The following is a 17,450-nucleotide window of genomic DNA, read 5'->3' as shown; positions in this document are numbered from 1 at the left end:
ACTAGCCTGATCTGCAAGGCCATGGAGCGGATTACCATAGGCCTCATTAACAAGGACACTGGCAACCTCCAGACACTTGATCCCACACAGTTTGTTTTTGTCAAAGGGAGGTCATGCTTGTTGACTTCTTTGAGACAGTCACCAAGGCTACAGACGAGGGAAACACTGTGCACACCGCCTATCTGGACCTGGCCAAGGCCTTTGATACTATTCCCCACTCAGGTATAGTAGATGAACTCTCTCAACTAAGCATCAATCCATATGTTACCAGATGGGTAGCAAACTGGCTCACTGAAAGAACCCACCTAGTCAAAATAGGGGAAGCCATCTCAAGTAGTAGACCCATAACAAGCAGTGTACCCCAGGGATTGGTCTTGGGACCTCTGCTGTTTGGGATATACTTTAATGTGCAGGCCAAATCTTGTGGGCTATGGCTGACTAAGTTTGCAGATGACTGCAAGCTGAGTGCAGTCATCAATTCCCCTAGTGGACATCCTCCAAGAGGGTCTCACCCAAACAAATGACTGGTGCCAGAAACATGGCTCTCGGATCATGTGGCCCAGGCAGGTATGACCCTAGCCCTGAGTAGCATCCTGCCTTTGCCCAGAATGATACCACAAAATGACTGACTTCAACAATTGGCTAAGCTTCTGGTGTCATTCAAAGGGGATCCAGTATCTGTCTGCCTGGGACGACATGATCGACAGACCACAATGCTTTGCCAGAGATGGTCTGCACCTGTCGCCCCTGGGATTCAGGTTACTGGCTAAGGCTCTTGCCACCCCTATAGTGCCTTTTTTAGGCAAAGTTCGAAGGACAAAACCACCACCGTAACAGGTACAAGCATGCAAATTCTGAAAGTAATGCTACTCAATGCCAGAAGTCTAAACCTCAAAATGCACTCTCTCGAGGCACTCCTAAAAATGGAGCACATAGATATCTGTGCAGTAACTGAGACCTGGTTCAAGGCTCCAGAGAGCACCCCTGCAATACCAGGCTAAAACTCTTACCTCACTTTTTGGCCACCAAAACATTAAAGGTGGAGGAGTGTCCATATTCACACCACCAGGCTAGTTGCCCAACACAATGCTTCTGAAATTCTCCAGGTACAACTAACACTAGGTAAGACTGCAATCCAAATTGTAGCTTGCTACAGATCCTCCACCATGTCCCAAAATTCTCACTACACCTTTCTAAACATACTGAAAAATATTAAGATACAACCAAACAGGCTAATACTGGGTGATTTCAACTACCCTGCCATTAACTGGGAAAACTACTCGTGTACCAACACCTTTGCCCAACAGTTCTTGGAATTCATAAATTCCAATGCCCTGGATCAACTAATCCATAGTCCCAACAGAGGCTCCAATATCCTAGACCTGGTCATTACCAACATGGGAAATCGATGTTCCATACCTATGGTCACCCCCTCGTTGGTCAGGTCTGACCATAAGCTAATCACCCTTAACATCCACATCCTACCCCCACCCCCCAGTAAGGAAACCTCCATAAAAAACTTCTGCAAAGCCAACTTCATGTTACCCAAGTCAGAAGAGACAAACTTTGTGACACCCATGCAGACGGGAACTGAAATTTTGACTGCTGAATCCTACACTAAGGCACTGTACAAGCACATCCACTAGTGCATGAATCGTGCCATCCCAAATAGAACCAAGATGCTTTCCTCTAAAAAAGATAGCCAATCTGGTGGTCCCTTGCCATAAACAAATTTTACAACAAAAGGAAGAAACTGTTGCAGAAAAGAGGAAAATCCCAGGATGCAAAAAACTCCCTTACCAGCCTCAGCAAGAAGCTGAGATCCCTCAAAATCCTCCACAGCTAGTTATGAAAATAAAATTGCCAAAGATTCCAAAGACAACCACAAGGCATTCTATAGCTATGTCAAGAATCTAAATGGCAATGCTCAGATCTGCTCTGAGCTACAACAGAACAGCATTACCTTGGCAGATCAATTCAGTACCAACTTCACCCCCCACCCCCTAAATGGCCCATCTCAATACCAGAAGATTGCCAAAGTCCGGTAATAATGGCCACACAGGTAAAAAACGCACTCTCCAAAGCTAAGAACACAGCATCCATGGGACCAGATGACATCCCGGGCTGTGTACTACATGAACTACAAAATGAAATGGCACCTCATCTAAGTATCATGTTTAATCATAGCCTCACCTCAGGCTTTGTGCCCACTGATTGGCACACAGCTACAGTTATCCCACTCCACAAGGGGGGATCCACCTTGGATCCCAGGAACTACCACCTCACCAGTCTGATGAGCCTGATCTGCAAGGCCATGGAAAGTATGATCATGGAACTTATAAACAAAGACATTGGCAACCTTAACACTGGAACCCACCAAGTTTGGGTTCGCGAAGGGACGATCTGGTCTCCTGAACCTGATTGACTTCTTCGAATCTATCAGTCTCCAGAGCCGTGGACGAGGGTAAGGTGGTCCACACAGCCTATCTGGACCTCGCCAAGGCCTTTGACACCATCCCCCACTCTGTAAAATCATAGACTTACTAAGCTGGGCATTAATCCCTACGTCACTCGATGGGTTGCCACCTGGCTTAATGACAGAACCCACACTGCAAAAGTAGCGGACTCCAAATCCAGCTCCAGACAAGTGACAAGTGGAGTACCTCAGGGTTCAGTCCTGGGACCACTCTTGTTTGGCATCTACTTCTCAGAAGTATAGGCCAACACTAAGGGACTCTGGCTAATAAAGTTCGCAGATGACTGCAAACTGGGAGCCATTACTGAACCCTAAATGATGTGGATACTCTACAAAAGGGCCTTACAGAAACAGATGCTTGGTGCCAGAGCCATGGGCTCAAGCTCAATGCCAAGAAATGTACAGTTATCCCCTTTGAGAAAAAACATGTACCCGTGAATTACCACATAGGTGGCAGTACACTAAACACCGAAAGTGTGATAACAGACTTAGGAACACAGGTGGACAGTGGTCTCACCTTCAATAACCACATAGCCACAACAGTCAGGAAATCCTTCTATGTTGCACACCTCATCACTAAGGGCTTTTCATCCAGAAAAAAACTAGGTCATTGTCCCACTGTACTCATCCTTCATTAGACCCATTATAGAAAACAATGCCTCGTTTGGTATGTACCTCTCAAGACATCTCCAACTGGAAAGGCTGCAGAAATACCTCACTAAAAGAATCAAAGGCCTAAAGCAGATGCCCTAAGCTGACCACCTTAAAAAACTCCAGCTATACTCTGCTGCATATCGTCTACTCACAGGCAATCTCTGCTTAACATACAAGGCCATGTCAAACCCAGAGCTATTGGACATGCTACACTTAAAGAAATCCCAATCCCTCAGAGCCACACACTCCAGGGGATCTAAATCTTGTCATCACAACAAACAAAACATGCTGGAGGGATAGGTTCCTGACCCAGAGACTCCCCAGACTCTGGAATAGACTGCCCATACATGTCAAGCAGAGCACCTCTTTGCCCTCTTCAAAAGGAACCTTGACGATTTAATGGGAGAAAGGAAATTCACCCCGGAGATGACATCAGTCGCCCTGCTAGACAGGGGTCTAGGGAAGTAAATGGTGTGGGAAGAAATAGCCAGGGAACTGTTGATGAGGCTTGTATAGGCCCTAGGGCCAATAGCCTAGTAGCAACTTATGCACCTATGGCCTCAAACTGAATGCCAAAAAATGCATTATCCCTTTTAGGGATAATGACATTCCCACAAATGACGACACTGATAATAAGGCACTAAGCACGCAATCTGTCACCAGGGACTTGGGAGCCCAGGGTGATTGCAAACTGACTTTTGACCACTGCATTGCCTCCATTGTACAGAAAGCTTTCTACATGGCCCACCTCATTAGTAAGGGTATCTCATCCAAGGACAAGGTGGTCATAACATCCCCGTATTCTTCCCTTATAAGACAGACTATTGAATACACTGTCCCTTTCAGCATGTACCTCACAAAGCACATGCAGCAGCTGGAGAGACCACAGAGATTCCTCACCCAGAGAATCTGAGGCCTCAAACATCTACCCTAAACAGGCTAAAAGCCCTGTCCCTCTACTCAGTCTCCTACAGACTCCGCAGAAGTGACTTCAGACCACACCCTGATGGGACTGCTGCATATCCGCAAGTCAATTTCCACTCGAGTAACCTGCATGCAAGACCTTAACCTGGTCTGTGACATCAATAGGACTTGTTGGACAGATTTGTGTCCCAGAGACTCCCCCTTTTGTGGAATAGACTCCCTCTCCACATAAAACAGAGTATCTCATTAAAACTTTTTAAGTACAACCTGGACAACTGGATGGGGAAAGTACAGTTGTGTACCTACCATAAATGTAGATGTTAGAGTGTATTCACTGTTGCAGTCATTACTCTTGGGTTATCCTGCTGGCAGGCTACCCGCAGTTGGCCTGAATTCCAAAGTCCTGGTCCGGCGTTGGTTGCCGTCGCCTCTTCCCTGACATCAGTGCACCAGGGGTATAAAAGATGCAGCAGATGCCATTTTCTTCAGTTTTTCTTGCCCCAGATGTCAGGTGCCCCCCAAAAGGGTAGGCTAAATAGATTATGCCAATAAAAATGCATGCACTAAAGTAAACATTTCCTTCATCTACAAGCAAATAAACCACATAGGTTGTATAGAATAGAGAAGTACAGATAAGACCCAGCAAATGAAAGGGGGATTGTCGGAGGGTAACCTGGACTGCAACAGTGAATACACTCGAACATCTACATTTATGGTAGGTACACAACTGTACTATGTTCATCATGTTTCACTGTTGCAGTCATTACTCTTGGGTTGAATCCCAAAGCTGAGGATGGGTGAAAACCCTGTCTGGATGGAAAATGATAAAAGGTTCCACAGCCATGAGTGCCTGTAACTCCGAGACTCGTCTTGCAGAGGTTATTGCTAGGAGCAGAGCTGTTTTCCAGGATAAAAGGAGGCAGTGTGAGTTTTTCCAAGACATAATTGAGGTCCCATGCAGGTATTGGTGCTCTCCTTGGGGGTCTTATGTTTTTGGCCCCTCTGAGGTACTGCCTTATTAAAGGATGAGAAAAGATAAGTGGTTCCGTATTGTAATGGGCTGAAATGGCAGAGGCATGAATCAATTGATGAAAAGGATAGGCCTTTGTCCAGCATCTCAGTTAAATATTTTAAAATCTGAGGAATATCTGGTAGAAACATGTCAATTTCTTGTTCCAAGCACAGAATCGCTTCCATTTTTCTGCATAAGATTTTCTGGTACTGGGCCTCCTGGCTTCCAAGATAAACATCCATAACAGTTTTTGAAAGAGGAGTGTTCTGAATGGCTACATTATCTGCCATGCTGCTAGATTTAAGGTCCTGAGTTTGCTGTGCAGGATCGGATTGTTTTGTTGGGTCAGTAAGTGAGAAGTTTGAGGCAATGTCCAGGCTGGACCTTGAGACAAGTTCTTTAGGATTGGGTACTAGTGCTGGCATGGCCAGTCTGGGGCAATCAGTATCATTTTTGGCGTCTCTTGTCTGACCTTTAGGAGTACCTTGGGGAGGAGAGGCAGTGGAGGAAAGGCATATACGGTTAGGTTTTTCCAACTGATGGATAGGGCATCCACTTTCAATGCTTGTCTGTGATAAGTCCTTGTGCAGAATCTCTGTAATTAGCAGTTGTGAGGGGAGGCAAATAGATCTATGTCTGGGCATCCCCATTTCCTTGTTATCATGCTGAAGACTTGTGGATCCAGTTTCCACTCGTGGGGATCCATGAGGTTTCTGCTTAGTTCGTCTGCCAGAGTATTTATTTTTCCTGGCAGGAATTGTGCTTGTAGGTGAACTTGATAAGTCAATGCTGTGTCCCACAAAGTCATGGCTTGTCTGCAGAGGGTGTAGGAATGTGTGCCTCACTGCTTGTTTATACCACATGACTGTAGTATTGTCCATCTTTATCAGCAGTTGTCCCGGATGAAGTAGATCCTTGAAAGCTGTCGGGGCATTCTGAACAGCTAGCATCTCTTTTTGATTGATATGAAGATGCATCTGGCTTGCGGGCCATGTGCCCTGAATACATTTTCCTGCCATGTGGGCCCCCCAGGCATAATCTGATGCATCCGTTGTTAGTGTCTGCCTGGCTGTGGGTAAAGCGAATGGCTGTCCCTTGTTGTGGTGACAGGCCTGTGCCCACCATCGAAACTCCTGTTGCAGGCAGGGAATGAGGGTAATTAATGTTTCCAGGCTATGGGAATGTGGAGTCCAAACACTTTTTAGATACCATTGTAGTTTCCTCATATTTATTTATTTATTTTTATTTTACATTTGTTTACCGGGCTAGTCCAACTGGATGAATATCCATTTTCAGTAGAGGCCCGGGGAGATAAGCTCCAATTTGTACAATTTGTTAATACTAACTTGAACATCTAAGCATAACATTGACAAAAAATAAGAGAAATCTTTTTTAACATTTTTCAAAACTTGAATAGGTAGAAAGCAAGGAAAAGAAAAAGAAAGAAAGAGAAAAAAAAAAAAAGCAGAACTAGGGAGTTAAAAAAAACCCTTGTTCATATATTGTGAGGAAAAAAATCTGCGAGAGTAGACTGAGAAATCTAATTATCTACTAAAATTCGAAAGAGGCCAATTCCATATGCAGTCTGGCATATGGAATTAGCAGGATGCCATGAAGCCCAAAGCCTGCAGGATTTTCCTTGCAGATAACTGGGTCTTTGTTGCCAACATTTTGAAGTAAGAAGTCAGTTGCCTTTGTTTGTCTGGCGTGAGATGAGCCATCTGGGCAGTTGATTTAAGCTTGCACCCAGGAATATTATCCCTTGAGAGGGTACTAGTTTTGATTTCTTTTCATTTACTGTGTACCCTAGGCAAATTAGTAATCTTTTTACAAACGCCAGATGCTTTACTAGAATGTCTTTGTTCTCTGCTTGAATAAGGCAGTCGTCCAAGTAAGGATATAGTTGAATTCCTCTGTCTGCAAAATGCAATTACTGGTGCCAGGCATTTTGTGAAGACCCTGGGCGCAGTAGATAAGCCAAAGGGCAGTGCAGAGACTTGGTAGTGCATTGAGCCAGCTATGAATCTGAGGCATCTTCTGCAAGATTGTCTGATTGGGACATGCAGGTATGCCTCTTTTAGGTCCAATGTTACGAGCCAAGCCTTCTTGCCCAGCATGGGCAGTAGCTGCTGCAGAGTCAACATTTTGAATTTTGGAACATCCAGAAAAGTGTTTAGTATAGACAGGTCCAGTATTGGTCTCCAGGCTTTGTCCTTTCTAGGCACCAAGAAAAGTCTTGAGTAAAATCCTTGTCCCTGCTCTTGTTGTGGTACTTGTTGAATGGCCCTCATGTCCATGAGGGATAAAACTTGCTTTTGTGCCTCTGCCCATTGATTGTGTGGAAGGTCTGGCATACCTTTTGTCCTTGGCAGGGTGTGAAAGTGGAACCTGCAGCCCTGAGACACTGTGTTCAGGACCCATTTGTCCTGGGTAATCATGGGCCAATTTGGTGAAAGAAGTGCTGGTTTTCCCCCTAAGGAGGCTGCCAAAAGATAAGTGCTTGGTTCTGGCAGAGGAAAGTCATTGGGACTGTTTCCTGTATGGTTGTTGTTTGTCTTCTCTGCTTTTGGAGGTAGAAGCACCCCATTGTTTAGGCCTGTATGAGCCTTGGGGCTGAGATCTGCCTCTGGGGCGTCTGTATCTGCCTCTTTGTGGCCTGAATGACACTGGAAAGGACCAATTCTTTGTAGGCCAGTTCCTGCTAAATCTGGGTGGCTGTACCTGTAAGAAATCCTTAACTGTCTGCATGGATTTTGCTTTATCCCCCATTTTCTTCAACACCTCTTCCGCCTTAACACCAAAGTATCATGCTGTAATGGAGCATCCAATAATTTTGCTTTAACATGATCAGGCAGATTCTGTTCCTTTAACCAAGCATGCCTTCTAATGACAAAACCCGTAACAGCGGCCCTGCAAGAGGCCTCCAGTGAATCAAAACCACATTGCAAAGTATGCTTTCCCACTTGTTCAGCTGCATGTAATAAATCCTGCATTTCCTTATCAGAACATTCAGAATTTGTCAACGTTTTCTGTTTAAGCAATGACATTAAGTATTGCTGATATTTAAGCATATGAAACTGACAATTTAAAGCCCTTACAGCCAAGGTAGCAGAAGTGTAAACTTTTCCCCCATCTGTCCAGTGCCCTAGAATCCCTATCAGAGGGGACAGGGTTTTTTGCATTGGAAGCCTTGACCCCTTTGGGACCCTGAAAAATAGTTTCCAGGTCAGCAGCAGGGTTTTTATATAGAAAATTTATGAGAGTCTGGAACCCTGTAGTATCTGTCTGGCTTAGCAGGTGCAGGGTGTAAAGAGTCAGGAGACAGGCTGGACTCTGAAAATACATCTACAATGTCTAGAACAAGTGGAATAGCAACAGGTCTGTGCTGAGGTAGTAAAAGAAAATCTCGGAGCCTTTTCTTAGATTCTGAGTAATCTTGGCTCTCCCAGTAAAAATGCTCCCTCATGGTATGCAGGGTTTCCCCAAAAGAATAATCCTCAGGAGGAGAGGCTAAAGGAATAGATTCTTCAGCATCAGAATCCTCATAGGGAGGAAAAGAGTATCCCTGTTCAGAAGAGGAATCAGAGGAAATTGAAACCTGATCAGAAGAATCATATTCTGTCTCCTGCCTAGGCCTCTTATCAGGAGGGGGATGGGAACCCCTGATCAAAGTAATTAGGTCTTCGGTCATTTTAAGCATCTGTTTCTTAGGCATGGAAGTCTGTCCAGGAGAATGCTGTACTTGTTTCTTTGTCTTTAGAGCTGTTTTAGTTTTTGAAGCTGAGGTTGGCTTGACATATAATTGTATAGGTCTGAAAACACCCTCAGAAGCCGATGCCTGCTCAGCGGCTCTGGACCCATCTGAGGGAATAGTTTCCGAGAGTCCAATACCTTGAGTATCCAGAGGCCTAGTCGGCTCCACGTGGGAGTCAGAAGCGGCCTGTGGCTCTGAGGTAGCGGGCGTCAGGGGCTGCAAAAGTGCCTCACTGAGAACTGGTGACTGGCCTAGCGGGGGCCTCATCGGTTTTGGGCCTTGGATGCCTGTCCTTTTTCTTTTCCTTGCGCTTTTTATAAACTCCGGTCGTCGGTTGTTCCGACGGCATTATATAATTAAACCTTCGGCCAAAGTAATGAAAGGCAAAATCGTACAGATGCTTAATAGTGCGTTGGTTAAATCTAGCACAAAACCAACAGCTAGCAACGTCGTGATCAGGGCCTAGGCAAGGAATACAGTAAGAATGAAAATCCTTATGAGGTATTTGCTTCCCACAAGAAATACAATTCTTAACTTTTTCTGACATCGGTCTGGAGCAAGAAAAAAGTTTCCCCAATGGCGTACTTAGCTTTAATGAAGACTTTGGATCCGAAATTCGATTTTGAAAATCTCAGGAGTCGGCTGACCGGCACTTGCAAACTGCTTTTGCTTTGGGCACCGCGTGACAAGAAAGACTGAAGAAAATGGCGTCAACTGCATCTTTTATACCCCTGGTGCACTGACATCAGGGAAGAGGCGACAGCAACTGATGCCAGACCAGGACTTTGGAATTCAGGCCGACTGCGGGTAGCCTGCCAGCAGGATAACCGAAGAGTAATGACTGCAACAGTGAAACACAATGAACATCAGGAACTACACCCCTGGGATTCCCCTTATGTCCCAGATGGACAGTGGTACAGGCTGCTGACTTGTTGGAACATGGGCTAAATTCTTGGCTAAGGTTGTAAAGGCCTCAGGTCCAATAGCCATTGACAGGATAGCAAGAGATGACAAGAACGGTGGATGTATAACTAATCTACAAAAAGTCTCCAGAAAATGGTATTCCTGTCGAAGTTTGGAAGCAAGGAGGGAAGAAAGTGATAAAATATGGAAGGCTTTGTATAGCAGTATGTTTGTTTATTTTTATTTATTTATTTCACATTTGTTTTTAAAAGAAGGAGAAGCAACAACACCTTGAAAGAAACCTCTGGTGGCTGCAATATCGAAAGATTGTAAAGACCCATAAAATTCAGCTTCATACAGACCCATTTTGATTCTAAACCATGATTAAGTATTTAATGTCTATAATGGCTAAAAAAATGGTAGGGGTGATGCCACAATTAATAGATGTGGGTCAGTGTTGTTTTGTGCAGGGCAGACAAACATTTTACAACATTAATAGAACAATGATGATCCAGAGTGAAGCAAAATATAAGAAAATAGCACTGTTGGTGGGTCTTGACACAGAAAAAGCATTTGATAGAGTAAGCTGGGATTTTATGAGTACAGCAACGGAAGAATTTGCATTACTGGACACAAAAAGGTTAATTAGGACGTAGGAGGGATAAGAGGTAAAAGTAACACGGAGGCTTCCTCGATGATCAGCTCTGGCTGAAGAGAGGAACCAGGCAGCAGTGCCCGCTTTTCCTTTTGTTATTTGTGCAAGATTTAGAACCACTGGAAAAGAAACTAAGGGACTCAGAAGTTCAAGGATATAATCGGTAATCAAGAAAAGTTGTCTATTTGCAGATATTATTTTGTAACTGATGAAACCAGAGAAAGGACATTTCAGTGCTGTGTAACATTCTGAGACCGTTTCAAGTCTTTTGGGACACAAAATTAATGAAGATAAAACAGTCAACAGATATGACCCTTGTGCCCAGAAACAAACCGATTCAGCAATAACCATATTTATGCCGACATGATAAGAATGAAGTACTTAAGAGGAGTACGGGTTGAAAAAGCCTCTGCTACGGCAGCTAAGGATATGTGGGAAGAGACTAAACCAAAGAGAATACAAAACGTGAGACACTGGAAGAGCTATTTTATGTGGATATGGACAGCAAAATACATGCAATGAAAATGTTTTTAGTCTATTTAATACAAGTCAGGCATATTTTTATCAACCAGAAGAGAAGCTCTGGATATCCAAATCAGGTATTCCCTCCAACCAGCCCTGACCCTTCCTTCCCCTCAGACCACGAGTGCTGGCCGGTTTGGTCATCACCAGGAATACTGCACCAACCAAATGTGTCCCAGAGAGCAAACAAATCCCTGCACACCTTTAAAATAAAGGAAGGCATAGCGCAGTAATGCCAACTAGTGGTTTAAAGCAGTGACTGAGCCTGCATAAAATGGGACTTCTCTACAAAGTGCTATTCAAGAAATGAATGCACACCATGTCCAGAGTCCTCATCTGTATACTGTAAGTGTGTACTTGTACATATATATATATCTATATATATCTATATATGTATATATATATCTATATATATCTATATATATATATATATATATATATATATATATATATATATATATATATATGTGTATATATATATATATGTGTGTGTATGTGCGTACTTCAGCAGACCAACTGCTCACTTACCAGACACCCAGTTGCTGAGATGACAAGACCGACACCTTCAGGAGACCGATGTTTCACAGGAGATAAGTAACCACTTGGCCATCCCAATAAAATAAAGTAAGTAAAAGTAAACACCGATGTGGGGGGCTTCACCCACCACACCCCCCTAACTAAATATAAAGAACTCCAAGAGCATACTACTGCAGGAGTTAGGAGCAAAGTTAAACAGGATGGCCAAGCAGTTACTTACCTCGCATGAAATGTCGGTCTTCCAGATGTCAGTCTTCTAAAGGTGTCAGTCTTGTCATCTTCGGCAACTGGGTATCAGGTAAGTGAGCGGTCTTGTCTACTGAAGACCTATATATGTGTGTGTGTGTGTGTATATATATATATATATATATATATATATATATATATATATATATATATATATATATACATATATACAGAGAGAGAGACAAAGAGAGATATAGATGTATGTCAGATAAGAGTTTTCAGAAACTCAAAATTCATATAGAAGAGACCATATGATTTTTTTTTTTATGCAGGGGGACAAGCCTCCCTTCACCACCACACTCCCTGCAAATTATACAAATCAACTCCAAGATCTGACTACATCGAAGGAAACTGCAAACTTCCCAGTCCTCGCTGTACCACGACCCCCATTCAGAAGCTCTGGGTTTTCAGAAACTCAGTCATGTGGTGCTGACCATATCAATTTCAAGCTTCTGAAAACTCTATCAACTGACAGGGATCCATACATATATATATATATCACACACTAATGGTTCAATGACTGGTTGGGTCAGAACCTGTTCAACATGGAGCGCTGTTGTCTTTCTATAGTTCCATGACAAAATGTCTCCCACAGTCTCCGAATCCATAACTATGGAGCCCTGCCTCCCACTGTCTCTGAATCCATAATCATGGATCCTTGCCTTCGGTTTATCCTCAAGGTGTACTTTTTTATCCTGCATTGTTTATTAATGCCTTCTCACCTATGAACTCAAGGCACATAGATACTCTTTTCCCTCCCTTAACCCATTTATAAATGCAATGTTTCTGAATAACACTGTTTGCTTTACATCTTGTTTAATGCAATTTTTTCAGTTTTACTGACTGTAAACTGGCAATATCATGGGACTATATAAATTAAACTGTTATAATTCTATGGGCAATATTCATAACATGAAATTCTTATCTTTCTTTAATTAATATATATATATATATAAAATCAGGTGGGTACACTCTTCCTGGGACCATTTTTAGCCACAACCTGGGCACAAATGCAAGGTGAAAAAAATATATGACTGTTACAGTTCAAAAGACAGCATATCCCAACAGTTTTGTCTCAAAATGTCATAAGAAGTTCTAAGTAGTAAAGCAGGCGGCAGAAGTTGGCATTCATACACCACTTCTTAGAATTATACATAGTTAAATAGTTTACTATCGTTAGTGCAAAAGGCAAAATACATTCCTTTCACACTATTGAAAGAAACCACCAAACCCGGAATCCTGATGGCTTCACAATGTCGACCCAAATGACTGACACATTTGGGTCGACATTGTCATCGAAAACATCACGTGATATCTGTAAAGGAGATGATGTACATCAAAACTCCTATGCGAAATATCATGTTTCTGCAGGGGGCAAGCCCCTTGCACCCCCTTGCTAACAATATATTCCAACTCAGAGAATGCACCACAGTGGGGATTTGGATGAAATTCCAATTGCCACTGTACCGCAATCTCCATACAGTTAGTCGAACGCACTTATGCAAATGCACTACTGCATTCGCATAAGTGTGTTAGATTATCCTGTACAGTTCACATTTTGTGAACGACAGTCTGATTTTCGGCAGCATATGTGCTGGCAGTTTGTCATTCACACTAACAATAGTAAACCATAGTTAAACATACAAGAATACATTATTTTGTACATAGCAACACAACAGGCATAATTTATCGTGATATATACTTAATACATGAAACTCTATTTATAACCAATTTATTTTACGTCTTTTGTTGCTATATCTCAGATGACTGTCACATGGTGTCAATAATGGAACAGGCACTGCCATGAGAATCACAGATAATAAATAAGCAATTAAGCCTAAGCTGATAAATGGTACAGTTAAATGGCTTTAGGCATCAGCGCTCTTCTGCCAACGGTAACAAACTTATTTTTATTGAACATACATAAACACACGGGTCCCCTTCAAAAGATCAACGTTTTAGAAAGCTGAACTTCATATGACGATATGACTGGCTTTCCCAAATGTCAGTATTTTGTACTGAGATTGTAGTACAGCGGGATCAAGGAATTTATCCTTTTCCCAATGTAGTGTGATTTGGGAGTTGGTATATAGAATAATCAGAGGGTGTGGGTATGCACAGGGCTTTTCCCCTTGCAAAAACAGATTTTGTTTTTTGTTTTCGACTTTTCAGTGTGTCAGTCATATGGTCTTGACGATATGATATTCAACTTTACTGAAAAGTTAATCTTCTGGCATACATCCAGAATACATGCATGCACATATATTTATTAAAACCCAAAACAGAGTGCAATAAAACATTACAAAATGCAAATATTAAATACATTTTGTATATATTTCTGAATGATGTTGTTGTGTCTTTCGGCTTTTCCCGGTTAGGGGTCGCCACAGCTGAACTCCGGTCCGCTAATGATTACAATGCAGATTTAGAACACTAGAAAGGGTACTGGTGGTGATGGGAAAAGGTCATGTAGTATGGGGTCATTTTAGTCCTGTAGCCTAAGCAGAGGTCACCATGTAGCAGTCTGTAGAGTTGTAAAATGACACTAACTTTAAATGGTTTATGTAGCTAAAGGAAGTGATAAAGATTTCCTTTTTGATGAATCGTGCTTTTTCCAGCTGGACAACATGCCTGATAGACGCGTGCTAAATATCTTTCTCTCCTTTCCTCTGGTGCAAACCATCATCCCTCCATCACATTTTCTTGTCCTTTTGACTTACGGGAAACAATGGAATTTGTATCACAAGTTCGTGACGCATGCCTGACTTCTGATAAACTTTCACTAATTTAAAAAGACTAGTGTCAGTTGTCATCAATATGCCTGACTTCTGATAAACTTTCACTAATTTAAAAAGACTGGTGTCGGTTGTCATCAATGCATCTTAACTTACTTCCCAGATTCCGAACTTCATTGCAGTGTCAAACCTGAGAAACGAGTCACATTCTGGTGTTCTACTCCCTTGCCTACTACAATACTCGTTAAGCGGTAAGGAGGCAAAGCAGCATGGCTGCATTAGGTGAAACATTTTGTTGTTCAGCTGCTGGCTGTGGCTTCCTGGTCACGTGATGTTCATGTCACTATACACTGCTGGCTCAGCATTTTTTTTTTTTTAAATAAAGACCTTTCTTATTTTCAGAGCCTTACATGAAGAGTTCATGGCACTGTATTTTCTGGCTATGTAACATGTCTTCAGAAAGGGAGCTGATGGCTACTCGAGTGACCCATTTAAAAACATCAGAATGGTCATCCTTGTTTATCTTCTTCATGTTCTCTGGATCTGGCCATCTTTACTGACGGGGCATGTGACTCAAAGGTCTTTTTCAGAAAGTTTCAAAGGTATTACCTGTTTAGGAGAAGCTAATTAAATCCAGTTAAAAATCAATGGTTTTAAATTTAGTAATTTATAACTTACTATATTTATTCTTTCTTAGATCTGCCTTTAACCACAGTGTCGATCCTTTTTATATCTTGCAAAGCTTGGGCTTTAAGCATTTTAATACTCAGATAAATAACACGTTTGTCTCACACCAAACAAATCGAACTCATTATAATGGAACTGCATCTCTATTATACCACACAGCATCCTACAAACAATACATGGTAAAAACAAACACTTATATTCATCATCTGTGTTATAAGCAAACTATTTTACAAATGCAATTCTGCACTCCTGGAGTGGCATTAATGTCCACTTCAGCTGTTCTATATGCTGGGAGTGCTCTCAAAGCCATTTCAACAGAATTCACGTAAAAAATTAAAATCTGAATTTAAATGAAGGTTGGGCATTCTATAATATGAGTCAATGAAGGCTTAGGCTGAAAGTGCTAATTTATGTGTCGTTTCTATTTTTTATTTTTGGAATAAAGTCTTAAATATTACTCTGCGATTATTACTTTGCTACTGGGCTGTTTGTGATACCACTTCTCCGTGGTGGAACAGCCTTGCTGTTCTTGCTGCATTTCAACAGAATTAACAATACCAGCTATACATTACCCAAGGCATGCTCACAGCGCTAAAACAGCATGCCTCCCACTACCAAGTCATAGTGGATAAAATATTAAAGTTAAAAAGGATAATAGACTGAACCCTGTAAACAGCATTTATACCAAGTGCATTTTTGTTTGCAGTCAGTGAGGACGCCATTACCTGCTTTAGCTAAAATTTTATTGGCCTCACAGTCAGTGAGGGCACCATTACCTGCTTTAGCTAAAATTTGATTGGCCTCATTAAACAGCAGCTGAGTCACTCTGTTGTTCAGAGCATCTATTGTTTCCTGCATGGCCTTTACCCTCATCCTCAAGGTATCGCGTTCCTTCATTAGCATGGAATTCTCTTGGAAGAGGTCGCTGAAACCTTCCGAGCCATCTTCCCCAATCACACGCTTACCCTGAAAAGACAAAGTTGAACAAGAAGCATTAACACAACAGTAGGAAACAACTTTGGTCGAAAAACAGCACAATGCCAACTGCATGAATACAAACATTCCTAAAAGTAGGAAGAGGATTACCAATATATAAGAATCAAAAGTGCAGGATCATAACACCAAAACCAAGTATGTGGTACACATCTCTGCATGCCGAAGCCATCCAAGTCAATAATTCACTATTACAATCCTTCCAACTACATGCACGCAAACAAAAGGCAGGCGTGACTGGAGGAGAACAGTGAAGCAATACTGCTAAATGAATATTTCTGCTCAGCAATGCCATCTCCATTAACGAACAGGTTTTACCCCCGGCCACAGTGCAGTCAACACAGGTTCAAGTGCTGGGTCTGGCACTTGAGCTTCTAGAAAATCCAGGGCTGAGAAACTAATGCTTGATACTACAACCATGGAGGCATGAGATGGATGTGGGACTTCAAATCATGGCAGTATTACTTGATTAAGAAGAGATGTTACACCGAGTTTACAAAGACACCTCCATGTAGATGGTAAACAAAAGTTATGAAATGCAGAGGTGGCAAAGGGGATTAGAGTCGCATGTCCAAAGATGAAGACTGGCTAGGAGATTAGGTGACAGTGAATCATTTCAGACCAGTTTCAGATGACAGCCATCTAATTCCTTGCCTTTTGCCTCCCAGTACCCACAACGAACCCATTCTTGTAAAGAGAACAACCCCCCCCCCCCCCAAAATCAGCTTACCTATGGCACTACTCTGGTAGGATAGAGGAAGAACAGTTGTAATGGTGCATCAGAAGGCTGCTTTATGAAAACTGGTGGGGACCAGAAAAATGAATTACTTCTGCTCACTATTCACAAAGGAAGAGCCACAGGATAAGGTGATAGTTTATAGCCAACAGCCATGCCTTAACAGCAACTATGCATAGCAGGATCAGTACCGTGGTAGTACTCATCCATGGGAAATGGTTAAACATGGATGGCCGGATCTCCAGAGGTTTTGGAAACATCCTAACAGCAAGGATGACTATCTCCTCAGTTCACATCGGTCCAACACATTTAAATGACAATGCAGCTCATGCCATTTCCTTTCACACAAGGATTGGTCAGTGTGCTCTGCACAGGGGTAGTTACTTCCCCCAGGTCGACAGTCTGCTATTCTACTGAGAATCTACACCCAAGAGTCTGGGAAGCCCCACTTAGCCAGACTGGCAACAATGAAGGAATGATCAAACCCCAAATTGTTTAGAACTGGTCATTGCTTCCTCTTATTTCTCAATTTTTTTAATCAAATTTGCATCTATGCTGGCTATGCAAAATCAAATCCTCCAACTGTCTGGAGTTAGGATAGTATGACCGGGGACTG

At 42.4% G+C, this 17,450-nt stretch overlaps 1 protein-coding gene across 2 annotated transcripts in view; it reads right to left on the bottom strand.

Annotated features, from left to right (window-relative positions):
• Positions 1-17,450, bottom strand: part of KIF21B (kinesin family member 21B) — a 1,412,490-nt gene that overhangs the window by 617,113 nt on the left and 777,927 nt on the right. For both annotated transcript variants that reach the window (XM_044076606.1, XM_044076607.1), the window contains exon 9: positions 15,882-16,071. In XM_044076606.1, the coding sequence (XP_043932541.1) occupies positions 15,882-16,071 (190 nt within the window). The remainder of the gene's footprint in view (positions 1-15,881; positions 16,072-17,450) is intronic.

Source organism: Protopterus annectens, chromosome 7.part0 (assembly GCF_019279795.1).
Source record: "Protopterus annectens isolate FY-2018-M chromosome 7.part0, PAN1.0, whole genome shotgun sequence".
Taxonomy (NCBI): Eukaryota; Metazoa; Chordata; order Ceratodontiformes; family Protopteridae; genus Protopterus; species Protopterus annectens.
This window is presented reverse-complemented; position numbering and strand designations above follow the sequence as displayed.